General features: G+C 40.2%; 1 protein-coding gene and 1 long non-coding RNA gene across 3 annotated transcripts; one reads left to right on the top strand and one right to left on the bottom strand.

The window, feature by feature from the left end:
* Nucleotides 1-1,641: 1,641 nt before the first annotated feature.
* On the top strand, nucleotides 1,642-8,819 carry LOC110368522. 2 transcript variants are annotated; one of them, XR_004929743.1, is made up of 5 exons: nucleotides 1,642-2,270; nucleotides 2,581-2,764; nucleotides 2,861-2,925; nucleotides 6,690-6,811; nucleotides 8,326-8,819. It is a non-coding gene; the product is annotated as an uncharacterized LOC110368522 (long non-coding RNA). The 2 variants fall into 2 exon arrangements; XR_002428154.2 differs by lacking the exon at nucleotides 1,642-2,270 and having other exon boundaries at nucleotides 2,455-2,764.
* Nucleotides 8,820-11,231: 2,412 nt separating this feature from the next.
* On the bottom strand, nucleotides 11,232-12,854 carry LOC118561046. The gene is made up of 2 exons (XM_036132791.1): nucleotides 12,568-12,854; nucleotides 11,232-12,372 (listed from the first exon to the last, which is right to left on the bottom strand). The coding sequence occupies exons 1-2, from the start codon at nucleotides 12,671-12,673 to the stop codon at nucleotides 11,618-11,620; spliced, it is 861 nt and encodes a 286-aa protein (XP_035988684.1). The 5' UTR covers nucleotides 12,674-12,854; the 3' UTR covers nucleotides 11,232-11,617.
* Between the last annotated feature and the right edge of the window lie 1,283 nt (nucleotides 12,855-14,137).

Genomic DNA, 14,137 nt, shown 5'->3' with positions numbered 1-14,137 from the left:
GAGAGTACATGATCTTGTTTCTGAATGATTCTCCAAACCAACTTTCTAAAACCACATGGCCATTATCGTCAAATATATTTGTTGAACCGCTTTTTTTTTTTTTTTTTAGATTCTTCCCCACAATGCGTGGTATTGCTTCAAAATGCTCTTCGGCTTGGCCTGTGTTTTTCACACGGGGGATGAATCAAACTAAAAGCAAAGGAAACAGGCTCAAGGCTGCCCCTGCGTGGACATCACCAGGACAGACGAAGCTGCTTGGGAAGATGCTGCTGAGGATGGAGATCTCTAATTTTTTTGCGCTCTGATTTTTTTTTTCCTTTTTATCTCCGCGCTAATTCCTCCCTTTAAAGGTCACATCCTGCCTTTAACACTGCTAACAATTCATCTCCGTCTGTTGAAACTCAATCAAATATATGTTTTTCCACGTCACTTTTACTGTTTAACAGGTTGCTTGGCCAACACCAGAGGTTTTATTTAAAAAGTATTTCTACATTTTTACGGTTTGATTAAAAAATACCGTTTAGTTAAGAAGTAAAAAAAAAAAAAACGTCAAGATGTGAGCACACGTCTGGCTTCCTTGCCAAAGAAAGGGAGAAAGTGTCAGTAAATGAGCCAATTTAAAGGATCAATAGGATTATAATTTCGTTTCCAGACCATATTCACGGCTGAGCACGACCGCGATCAGGGGTTATTGATCAGCCAGGGCGCAGGAAGACGCTGCCAAAGATAAGAGCCGATAATGGAGACTCATTTGTTCAGCCTAAATTCTTAATCACTCTGAAGCAATGGAGCTCTGCGTGCGCGCAGGATTCCACGGTCACCCCGATAAAGTTTTGGGCTGCTGTTGTTTGAGGCAAGACTGATCTGAATCTAATTAAAAACAGCAGAACTCAACGATAAAAATAGGGAAAAAAAAGCTCTATATTAAAAATTAAAAAGGTGTTTGTTCAAGTGTAATAGTTTAATTGTAAAGTCGTAATAAAAATATTAACAATAATATTAATAATATCATGAATAATAAAATGTTTAAATAGTCTGTTTCAACAATATTTTTTTAGCTTTTAATAGGAAGTAATTCTAAACCATCCTGAGTTATATTCCTCGGAACATTAACAGTCACTTGTTGTAATATTTCACTAACAGAGTATCGATGTCATCATCGCCAGGCTCAAGTCCACATTTTTCTCTCTTTCTTTCCTTATTGCAGTATATATATAAAAAAAGCATCCCCCAATGTTCCTCTGCTAATTCCCCTCCACCTGCAGGCGAGCTTCAGCTTGCAGCTCCAACCTGAGAAGCGCCCAGAGCGCAGCGAGTTGTGCCGTGCCGTGCCTTCCGAGTCGAGCTGCGAGCCTGAAAACCTTCTCCCTGCGAGGCCGACCCAGCGGCAGCCTCATTAGGTCATAATGCTCGTCGATATAACCCGAGTCCCCCCGTCTAATAGACCCAGGCAGGCCTACCGGCGGCTCTCTCCCCCCCCACTCCTGGTAATCACAAGTTGTAATGGAGAGACGAGATGTAAAAAAAGCGTCCATGTCAGCAGCATATCGGTGGTTAATGATCTATTAAGTGATCCGTGTGCTTATGGACAGCGAAAAAAAGTGTTGATGTTTGCTTATTCGGCCCTCTAATGAGAGTCTCATCCTACGGATTTTAGGAATGAATAACAGAAATAAAATCCACCTTTAAAATGTTACATTTAACAGTTGACTCACGGAGGCTGGAGAGGCTGCGGAGCTCCCCACAGCTCACACCTACAATGGGCCCCGCTGGAGTCACGCAGGAGGCCCTCGATCCGCCTGTCTGAACCGGTCTAATATAGGACGGAGACGTTTGGCCATCATATATGAAGCATTTTTCCGCTATTTCGGGACTTATCCAAGCGTGCGCGCACGCATCTCAGGGATCTAAATTCAAACTTTCTGTAAGGATATTCTAACAAGGACATTTTTAAATTAACTTTTTTTTTTAGGTGGAGGCAATACTTGGAAGGTTTTTTTTTCCTTTCTCCTATATTATTATTTTTTCCCCCGGAGTGATACTCGGCTGTATTCCTCCTGAATGTTCCTGGAAATGTTGGAGAGCAAAACGGCGTTGGATGGTAGCCGCTCTGAGAGGCCCGTTAGAAGGGAGGATGAGAGATGGTGATGGAGATGGAGCGTCGCTGCTTTAGGAGCGGAGCTTTGATGCGCTTTGACGCAGGAGGGAGTGGAGGGATGCGCGGAGCAGAAAGCCCTCTACCGAAGCACAGTGAACTCTTTCAATAATACGTGTGTGTTTTAAGCTGAAAAAAGTTATGATTCAAGTGTTTCTCCAACTCTATAGTTTTATTTTATCCTGTAGGTTGCAGCTGGTTTTATTGTAAATGGATGACTTTTTCCCGCATTACTTTCTGATAATTTAATTATTTATAGATAAATAATTTTATAGTTACGCCTATATAAATGCTTTTTTTTTTTACCAGTTCCGTGATCCAATGCAATCGCAACATAGCCAACAGGAATTTAACGATAGTTCTTTGAAAAGCGTTAACAGGTCCTTATGCGCCTATTTCCTTTTTTTTTTTTCTAAAAATAACAGTTGCAGGGTTGAGCATCAGTCCACTGCATTGTCCATTTACAAACCGAGTTGCTTCAAGAGACTCCGCGCTGATCGATTATCTGTTAAAGCATATATTATTAAGATGCGCCGTAAACAGGCACAGTCTCTGTTGAAAGTAAACATCTACAGCATGGACGGTGGAGAGGGTAAAATCGTGATAGAGGTAAGATTTCAAGAAACGTTTTCTTATCCAGTAAAAAGGCGCACATTATCCATCATCTTTAAATCATCACCTTTCTGACGTGTTTCTTGTGCACAGGCCTTTGGTTGACTCTCGGATTTCTTTGCATGGATTGCATCAGTCCCACTCTCGCCATTCAGCCGGTAAGAGCATCTGTTTGCGAGGAACAAATGGGTCTTATTTCTTGTGGCAGGGCGCCTCTTGTGGCGCTCCCACTTAGTGCGGGAATTTTGATGTGCTCAGTGACATGATGCGTTTTGGCTCCAGCTTCTAAACCGGGTGTTTTTTTTATTTTTTATTTTTTTTATATTTTAGTCTTGAAATGGCAAGCAGGCACAGAGAATATATAAAGTTGATTGGGAGGCCAGGGCATAATTGTAGGCCCTTTTCTTAGATTAGATGTCCCTGATTGGCATGTAGTAAATATAACAACAAATAAATGTCAGTGTGCACTGTACTGGCTTAATCCCAGAAGAAAAGGGACAATAAATCTGTCTTTTGCCGTGGTCATTTCATTAATGTAAATTGCAATGATATGTATGATAGTTTGGCTTCCCTCCAGTTGGCTCTCTGCACAGCCTTGTGCATGATATTAGGTTTTGTTATGAATTGGCACAGTGTGGCCACAGAATGCAGGCGACGCCACAAGAACCAAATATCAGAGTGCAGGCTTAACATAATTAAAGGCCCTATCCTCGGTCATAACCACAATTTATATCTGTGTTTCTCTAGGCCAACTATTGCCTTCTGAAACCGAAAAGAAACTTATAACATACTGAAAACCTAATTAGAGTTGATATTTACTCACGTTTTCATGTTTTCCTTAAAGAAATTGACCCAGCTCTTCCATTTTCTCCCCCAAATCCCTGCGACATGTCACCATTTGTGGACGTTTTCTGTTCATGAATCTGTCACGCCATATCTGTGGGTTACATTAAAGACGGGTTCGATGAATATTCTGGAAAATGTGCGTCATCCGCAGCAGAGCTCACACGGCACCTGGATGTTATTAAGCTAAAAGTAAAGAGAGAGATTTAATAGGCTTCAAATGGCTCTGCGCAATATCTGAAGATACTTCTTTGCTGTCAAGCGTGCAACGCATTAATGTTTATGACTGAAGTTACTTTGTTCTCACTGTCTGCTGTGAACCCTGGAATAAAGCTGCTCATGCAGAAGCTATAGCCATGCAGACGTTTTCAAAAGGCTATTGGCCTCCCAGAAGCCATAAATATGCGGTATAATCCTGAGTTTCCAGATCACTTTTATCGAAGAGAGAAGAAGAGAGTGGGGGGGGGACCGACCGACCAACAGGGGATGCAAAAAAAAAAAAATGTTTCAGAATCACTGGCATAATACAGCATATCCACTTTCGGTATTGGGCCATCAGCAATAGGATTGTGAAAGGTGCCTTACTTTTGGTCCAGCACATGCTGTTGTTCACCTTTCTTTAGGGAACCTGGTTGGCTTTTGTCAGAAATTCCAAACCCACATTGATCTTATGATTATCTTATGATCGGGTATCTCCTTTTACAAGCAGCTGCCAGCCAACAGGCCACCGGCTGTTCTCTGTGGCACTTTTTGGAAGTCCGCGCAGGTTGTTCACTTTGGAATCTTAACTGATGGATATGTGTAGAAAAAGTTATTCAAGGCCTAAAAAATATGTACAAGACGTGAAAACAAAAATGGAGTTGTGAAGAGCTTCAATTATTTATATAGACTGCGTGACGTAGCACCCAAAAAAAAATGTATTATTGCAGCTGCAGTCAGTAAAGGTGGATCAGGTCCCAGGACTGGGTCAGGGCCAGTCCTCCTAGATGGGAGAAAAGTAATTATGAGGGACAGAGTAGTCAATCAGAAGCAGAAGGTCAGAGAAAAAAAAAACATTCCTTATTTTTGAGAAAGCTGCTTATTATTTAGAGACTGCTTTTTAAAATTAGGGGTTCATTTTGGCCAACTCATAAATTCCAGCCGGCCAGCTGAAGTGGGTGCCACAGCAATGAGTTATTGCAAGGAAAAGGTCAAAATTAAGAGGTGTGTTGCCATGTGCATAATGTGCCATGTCGATGGAATAGATACAAATAGTTGCTTGTTCGGTTATATTTCATGCATTCATCTCAAAGCAGTTCTGTTTTTCCCCTAAGTATGGAGGACAAACCAGATCATTTCCTGAAAGTAGGATCCATAAAACTAAATTTCCACTAACGACTGCAACTGTGGAAGGAAATCCTTATTAAGGAAGTTTATTTGATATTAGACAATTAAATGTATATTAAAAAGGAAGATTGTTAATTGAGACATTGTATATGCACACTCTTATTCTGTAGTTTATGAACTGCTGATTGTGCAGATGTTTTGGTTGTCCATCTGACTGTTGAAATATACATTGGAAAATGCTGCCTGTTGTTTCCAAAGTTTAGGTCAATTTGAAACAGTTCCAACCTGACCAATTTATTTTCTGGAATCTTGTGAAATTATTAATGTAAAATAATCTTACAATACAGTTAGGTAAAAATTTTATTGGTTAGAATTTAACAAATTGATTTAAGTGTTCAGCTGTTAACTTACGAACCACAAAACATTCACACAGACTGCTACACCAGTTTTGTTGGCTAAATTCAAATAGTTTGTCTTATCAGTACGTTCGCACACAATCTTTTAATCAGTCTTCTATTTCGCCTTCATTTTCCTTCGTTCCCTCTGCGTTTCAGTCTCCTTTCTTGATGACCTCCTCGCCTCTCGTCTCCCTCACCCTTCTCCTCTGGCCCTGGCCCTGCCCACCCCGGGTCATTTATCATGGGCCAGGAGGGGAGCCCCCAGGCCTGCAGGCCTCTGTCAGCCCCTGCAATCGCCTCATTGTGGCTCCCAGCAAACAAGTGTAGGATCAGCAAAAGTCTATTAAAGCCTGGTGGGCCTTTCTCAGCCAATTGGGTTCGGGTCACTGAGCTGCTCTCCTTGCTGCTCCGAGAGCTCTTTGTGTCGCCGCCGTTCGCTGACACAGATCCCCACAAGATTAATGATTTTTAGCAGCTATTTGAGTTTCATTCACAGGGTCCTTCTCTCTGTCTCTCTCTTTCTTTTGCCACCTTTTTTTCTTTTCCCCTACCTCTTCTCTTCTTTTTCATCCAACCTGTCGTTTCCTCTGTTCTCCCTGCCTTCTAATTTCCCGCTTCCTCCTCCTCCTTTTTTATTGCCTATCAGTTTTAAGTAGTCATCTGTGTGTTTTTTTTTTTTTTGGGAGAGGGGGTTGGGGGAGGGGTGTTATTATCCATACAACTGTGGTATTTTGTTTACCTAACCTGTCATATTTTATCCCAAAGTGGACCTTTATTTAAGGATAAATATCCAGATTTTTATTTAAGGATAAAAAATCCGGAGGACTTTCAGAAACCAGATCAACAATCCACATTACTGCACCGGCAGGCTTCCCCGCACTGTCCCTCAAGAGGCTCAGAGTAATTTGAAATCCTAGAGCCACTTCCACAACTTCCATGTTGTCATGTTCTCAGTGTAGTTTCCAGTAATTACTGCAGGTTAAGTGCACATCCCGGAGCTCAGTGGAAGCAGCTCTATCCCTCACCTGGGACATGACTCAGCAGCGCTCAGGTCATCTGGCCATTTCCCTGACCGCTGGACCACACCCCAACCTACTTTAAACCCACAGGACAAGCACTATTTATGAGCGGCGCACATTTACTTCCATCACGTAATGTAATGGTAGTTTTATTTACTGGCTCAACTGTTTGCACAAAGACAGGCCAATGGTTCAGAACGTCGAAGTTGAAATACTTTGCTTTTGCACAGTGGATGTTTGCAGTTTTTCTTCAAGAGATCTTTCACATTGGGATAAAATGTTGTATGCATTTAAAATGCTTCCTATTGCTGTGATTGTTTCTTTTGTCTGTTCTAGGCGCTGTTGTTGGGATGGGCATGAAATACACTGGCGACCAGTCCAGAGTGTACCCTGCCTCTCGCCTAATGACTGCTGGAGACAGGCACCAGCCCCGCCCACAACGCTGCTCGGATAAGCAGGTATCGACGATGGATGAATGGACATGAAATACAAATCTATGGTTTGAGTAAATGGCAATTACATTGATTTAGACTTTCTGGTGGAATATTATTATGAACTGCTTTACTCTGTGGTCGATTGCCCTTTATGTAATTTTATTTGAAGAATTTTCCTTTTATGAAAACCTGTAAGAAGGACTTAAAATAATAGGAAAGTGTGTTTCAGTGTTGCAATACTTGCGCCAGAGCTCAGAGACATTGCATTTTTATCCCTTTCATAGATGAGATATTTTTTTTTCAATTAGTGATTGGAAAACTGATTGTGTAATAACTTTTTAATTTTGTAAAACAAATCATGCTGTCACAAATGAAAGTTTTTCAACATGCTTAACTGTCCCTCAACCCTTTAATGTTTAGAATAGGATATTTATACACAGAGGCCTCAGAACCATTAACCTTATCACATTAACTATGATGAAGCTCGCAGTGTTGTGCAAAAGTATTCATACCAATGTAAGTGGGAGGTTCAAAAGTTTAGGCACAAAAACTAATTAATTCATTCAATGGGCCCCGGTTGCCCTTTGTTTTCTGTTTTCCCTCTTTTTCCTGACTTTTGCCAGTTTCAAAACTAGATGAAATGAATATACTGCCTTCTGCAGTCACAAGGCTGAGGTTTTATAATTACATATAAAATGATGTCAGTTTATATTATGTACGGATTTAAATATAAGTAGCAAAGCAGGAGGTTAATTCTATCCATTTGTGTTATCTAGCCAGGCCTAAAACCATTTAATGTGTATGTATCATTAGAGACACATTCACACTTAATCTAGCCTGGCCAGCCAGACTAACTTATGCCCTGTGTAAGTCAAAGTATGGAGCCTGGTAAGGCACCATTCTCTCTGGACCAATCACAGCACGGAAGGTGGGAATTTACAATACGTCACTCTCAGCGTCAGCGGCAGAATTACCCATAATCCATCAATGTTTTCTGTAACCATAACAGTCAAGATACGTCTGGAGATCTTTGTTGTTTGGTGCCTTGGAAAATGACGAAAGTACAAGTGAGAAGGCCATGTTCACTCAGATTTTGTTAGACAAAAGTGGCAAAAAAAATCATTCACTGCAGAGTTTGTTTGATGGCATGACATGATTCACGGACTACAAATGACAAAAACTGAGCTTGGAGTTTCTTGCGTCACATCCGTAGTTATCTGATTGGTTCTAACCTGTTGATGCTGACCCTGTTAGTCCCGCCTTTGAAATCGGGCTCTACCAGCTCCTTTCCAGAGTGATATGCAGTGTATACAGCGTAAAGTCAGTCTGGCCAGGCTACTTTCAATCACCATAACGATGCAACAGTTCGTGCCATCTGAAAATGTCCAACAAAATGTCCAGAAAGCTAAAGAGTTGTGCTTCACAGACAACATTTCGGTAAATTCCCTGGCTGTTGCAGGAAGCAACTGGCTCTGATTGGTTGTTAGCAGTGTCAATCACTCTATTGTTTGCACTGCTCACACCCCTCTCCCTCACAGTGCTACCATCATTAAAGCTCAAGACTGCCGGTGGGCTGCAGCTGTGTGGAGAAATGGTGGAGAAGCAACCTGCTTTACAGAAAAGCGGACAATTTCTGGAGTGACTCCTTCTGAGAAAACAAAGACAGGTAAATATCGGAGCAGCACAGCAAGCTCCACTGTGGAGTAGGAGCTGTGGAGGGAGGGCTATAGCGCAGTAGAGAGCAAGGGGGAGTGACCTTTATGGTGTGCTTGTTGAAGTCCACGTTATTCTAAAAACTTTCTACTCCAGCTTTAACTCACAGGACATTTTCTGTCCTTTTCTACACCTAAATGAGGCAAAGAAAAGACCAGTGCCCGAAATCACAAAGATTATCTGAGTCCTCTCAGAGAGCTTCTATCTTAACCTGAAAATTCCTACCAGGGAGTTTTAGCTTACGATTGATCCAGATAGTTGCTGAGAGCGACTCGGAGTAAGGCAATTACAGAAATGTTTATTTTAGTAAGGAGGTGTGGTTGAATTTGTTGCTAGGTGTGATGCTATCTTTTAAGAGTTTTGATTGGTTGCTAGTACAAAGGAAAAAACACACACACACACACACCAATGTGCTTCTAGTGATCAATGGAGAGAAATTAAATGATCTGAATGGAAATATCTGATATACTGTATATATATATATATATATATATATATATATATATATATATATATATATATATAACAAAATTAAATAATTGTCACCATCATATTGATTTGCTTTTTATGTTCACTCGCCATATTGGTCATTTCACTACTTCATCTATTTGATATTAATATGCCCTTAGCTAATATTAATATGTCCTTAGGCATCAGCCTAGGAAGTGGGTAACACTCTGTGTACAAATTAAAAGCCAGAAAGGTGGTGGCATCACAAAAAACAACAACTTCTAGATGACCATTTAGGCTACTGGTCTTACCAAGTACAATACAGAAGATACTCACCTCTTTTATCATGCCTAGAGCGTGTATTTTTGTATATATTTTTCTGCAGCTTTTCCAATTCTTCTAAAATGGTATTATTAAGAGCATTTTCTGTAAATAATATAAAAATTCCTCTGTTATATATTCTTTGTAAATTTATCCACATTGTATTTATGGTTATTCCCTTTTTTCCTATTATTTTTTTTATCCTCATTAAAATTACGTTACAAGAACTACAGCTTTAACCTGTCGGGCCATTGAAACTAATTAATTCCTCCTATGGGGATGAAGTCTATTTGATCTACATATTAATAGTTGTAAGATTGCTAAATAAGTTTATTTGCTCATTTCCTCCACTGTTTAGGTGATGGATCAGCCGAACAACTCTCTCTGTTTCTGCCATCTTCCCTGCTTATGACACTCTTAGCCTCACTAAAAGTTCTCCTCACTACTCTTAACATTTTTTTTCATTTAATGACTAAGGTGATTTGTGAATAACGTTTATCTTACTGGAGTAAAAATCTTGAAATTATAATTATTTTCCTAAAGTGACGTCACTTAGAGCTACTTTTAGACTTAGGATTCTCTGTGAATATGGGCATAGATGGACATTTTGAGGCTTTAAAGACTTAAGCTTCACCCAAGGAGATTTTGAATAAAACATACATCCATAGCGCTCATACAATCATGTGTTTCACTTTATTCAGGTTACGCCCTCCCTTAACTCCACATTGTTGTGAATGTACCTACTTGCATTTTGTTCTAGTACAACCACAAAGTTCTAGATATTTTATATATATTATCTGTAAGTAGCTCCTTATTGTGAAAAGAAAAGGAATAGGTTTATCAGAACTGATTACACTTAAAAAATTGGAAAATTAGGCCTGAATTTGTATTTTTTTCTCACTGAGTGAATAATTTGTAGAACCACATATGACTCTACTAGCTTTGTTATATTTACAGACTCAGATTTTTGCCATTCCTCAACTGAATTTAGGTCTTCCCTTCCATTGTAGCTCTGGTCCACATCTTTGATACGGGAGAGCTGTATCAATTTTTGCCTCCTGTAAAAAAGTCTGCCAAGTCTGTCTGCAAGTTGTAATGACTTGCTGTAGTGACCCCTGAATAAGGGAGCAGCTAAAAGGACTCACACATAAAGTTAACAGGCTAAAAACAATGCTACACTTTTCATATTTAATTTATGAAAGATTTTGAAAAACATGTTTCGTTCACTTTTCAAATCACTTTTTCTTTTGGCTTTTTCCTCACAGAGGTTCGCTACAGTGAGTCAATCCTGATAAAAACATGCATTAAACTTTGACTTTGTCTTTGTACTGTGATAAAATATCAAAACGTTAAAAGGGACAATACTTTTGCAGATCACTTTATGTTTAGGAGCACTTTCTGATTCTGGATCTTAATATATCATGTCGCGGCCTTCCATGTTCCAAAAAACCAAAATTCCAATATAGGCCGTGGGTGGTAACAGGTGGTTTGATTTGTACGCACTTCTTACTTCATTGGTTTGCAAAAATATGGGATTTATTTCTTAAAAAAAAAATATAGACAAAATAAAGACTAAAAAATGTCTTACAACTTGTTGAAAACGAAAAATAATCTAAATTTGCCGTTTGAAGTTCTAAAAGTGGTCAAAAAATCATTTACCAAAACCTCCCGTCCACACCAGACATTTACCAAACGATACATCTCCACCAAGCACCCGGTGTGTTCTTAATTACTTAAATTAATGGGAGGGTCTAACAATTAACAACGTAATCTAAACATTTCAAATCTAAAAATTAATTACAAATTTTGGTTCTAAACTAACTTAAATATATTCCAACTACCCAAAAGAAGAAAACTAAATTGTTAGAAAATACAATCCAAAAAATATATCATAAATGGCCACAACATCCCGGCCCCTAATTCATGTACAAGAATTATGTCTAATAGCTACATAAGTGGCCAATAACCAATGCAAAATTTATATCAACATTAGCAGAATTAGCTCTTCAATATCTTTCTATTTACAAAAATTATTTAAACAAACTTATGCAACAGTCCATGATACACTTTTTTTTTTTTTGCAGTCCATATGTCTTCTTAATAAAAAATAAAGCAATTTTTGCAGTCCATATGTCTTCTTAGTGAAAAAATAAATAAAGCAAAAACAGTCAGTGTTCCATGACTTCCATGTTCTTCTCTTGTCCATGTGTATGGTCTGTGTGTGTATAAAAAAGTGTATGTAGCAGAATGAGATGTTCAGCATGTCAGTAAATGAGTATCAGTGTAAATGTAGAGCCAGAGGTTCTAGAACTTAGCTCAGTTGGAGACAAACGTTTGCTGTTGTCTCTACACAGCCTCCAGCAGGAGACATATCTTGTTAATCGGCTTTTCCAGCTCATTTGTTCTCGTCTTGACCCGAACACGTCGTACCAATCCACATGCATCGGCCATGGTTTCTGTGATGCGTCCAATAGGCCAAGAATTTCTTGGAGCAGCCTCGTCAACAATTAGCACCACATCATCAATGGCAAAGTTCCTGCGAGTCTTGTTCCATTTCCGTCGTTCTTGCAACATGGGGAGATATTCTTTCACCCACCGTTTCCAGAACAGATCCACAATGTATTGGGCTTGTTTCCAACGTCTCCGTATGTACAGGTCCTCCTTTTTGAACAAACCTGGCGGCAGCACAGGCTTACCTTTTAACTGGAGCAAATGATTTGGAGTAAGAGCCTCTAAATCATTGGGATCTTCAGAAGAAGGTGTAATCGGGCGATCATTTAATATAGCCTCCACCTCACATAAAACTGTGTGCAAGCCTTCATCGTCTAGTACTTGCTGGTTTGTGATGGAGCACAGTACTCTCTTTATTTCCTGCACCAGGCGCTCCCATACACCACCATGATGGGCTCCATAAGGAGGGTTGAAAGTCCACTTTATGCCATCTTGTGCTAAGCATTTTTGGATGTTGCTTTGCTTTAGCTCCAACATGGCTTGCTTCAACTCACGATTTGAGCTGACAAAGTTGGTTCCGTTGTCCGACCGGATTTCCTTGACTTGTCCTCTGCGGCAGATGAATCTCCTGATGGCGTTTATGCAGGAATCTGTGTCGAGAGAATGTGCCACCTCAAGGTGAACTGCACGACAGGTTAGGCATGTGAAGAGAACTCCATATCTTTTAACAATAGTTCTCCCTCTCTTCACTTCTATTGGTCCAAAGTAATCAGCACCAACATACGTAAATGGTGGAAGATCAGTTGAGATTCTGTCAATAGGAAGATCTGACATTTTTTGCTCACCTGGCTTTTGTCGTTGTTTTTGACACACCATACAGTTTCTGATGATCTTTCTGGCTGCTGAATTAGCATGAGGGATCCAGTACTGTCGCCGAAGGGTAGAAAGCATGTGATTTCTTCCTCTGTGTCCAACTTTTTCATGGATGTGTTGAAGAATGAGCTTTGAAACATGGCTTTCTTTGGGCAATATTGCAGGATGTTTTGTTTTTTCAGGTAATGCTGCTTTGCTCAGTCTGCCGCCCACTCTCAACACACCATCAGTAACAACAGGATCAAGCTTGTACAGATGACTTGACTTTTTCACTGCACCAGAGCTCAGGGCAGCCATTTCAGTACCAAAATGTTTTCTCTGCACAAAGCTCACTATGGCTTCCTCAGCCTTGAACAGATCATCAGTTGTGAGCTGAGCATCCGTTTTATTGTCCTGCTTGTCACACATTTGATTTCCACAGTGTGCAGTTAGCAATTTCTTTGTTCGTAGCATTTCTTTTAGTTTCAGGATCCATGCTACACATCTTTTTAGCTTTGTCCAACTGGAAAAGTACATTAGCAGCTTGGTGGTGGGACACACTTCTTCCAGCACAGCTGCACATGTCAAGACCTGCTCTTTAACCTCTGGATCAGCTTCCAAATGGACAGGTATTTGTTTAACCACTGCTGGCCATTGGATCTCAGGTTTTGTGAGAAATTCCGGCCCACTGATCCAGGTGGAAGACTTTAAAAAAGAACCAATCTTCATGCCTCGAGAGGCTTGGTCAGCTGGATTCAACTTTGAGCTGATGTATCTCCACTGAGTGACCTTTGTAAGATCACGAATAATGGACACTCTATTAGCTACATATGTTTTGAACCGTGTCGTTGTGTTTGCAATGTACTGCAGGACGGTTGTACTGTCAGACCAAAAGACTGATTCACTCATATTGAGTCCAAGTTGAACTGACAGCATCTTGTCGAGTCGCACAGCTAAAACTGCAGCAGCAAGTTCAAGTTGTGGTATAGTAATTTGTTTTACTGGTGCTACCCTTGCTTTACCAATAACAAAGGAAACACACACTTCCTGTTTACTATTAGATAGCCTAAGATAAGACACAGCACCAAACCCAGTTTCACTGGCATCACTAAAGTGATGCAGTTGTGCACTTCTTATTTCCCCAAATCCTTTGGGTGTGATGCATCTTCTGATACTTAAGTTGTCAAGAAGAACTAAATCTTTGACCCACTTGTCCCAAACTTGTGCTATTTCTAGTGGAATTGTCTCATCCCAGCCAAACTTCAGTTTACATAAATGTTGAAGAATCTGTTTAGCAGTGAGAATAACTGGAGCTAAGAAACCCAAAGGGTCGTAAATAGAGCTGACGATGGACAAAATACCACGTCTTGTTAGTGGTTTGTGCTTGTTTACAATGCTAAAGGTGAAAACATCCTGTTCAACGTCCCATTGCACCCCCAAGGCTCTTTCAGTGGGAAGCTGTTCCCGGCTAAGATCTAGCATCCTTACACCTGTTGCTCTGTTTTCCTCAGGGATCTGAGAGAGGACAGAGCGCTCACTACACACCCATTTATTGAGCCTAAA

This window comes from Fundulus heteroclitus, unplaced genomic scaffold, assembly GCF_011125445.2.
Source record: "Fundulus heteroclitus isolate FHET01 unplaced genomic scaffold, MU-UCD_Fhet_4.1 scaffold_54, whole genome shotgun sequence".
Classification (NCBI taxonomy): Eukaryota; Metazoa; Chordata; class Actinopteri; order Cyprinodontiformes; family Fundulidae; genus Fundulus; species Fundulus heteroclitus.
The sequence above is the reverse complement of the archived record's forward strand: the minus strand, read 5'-3'. Positions and strand labels throughout refer to the sequence as shown.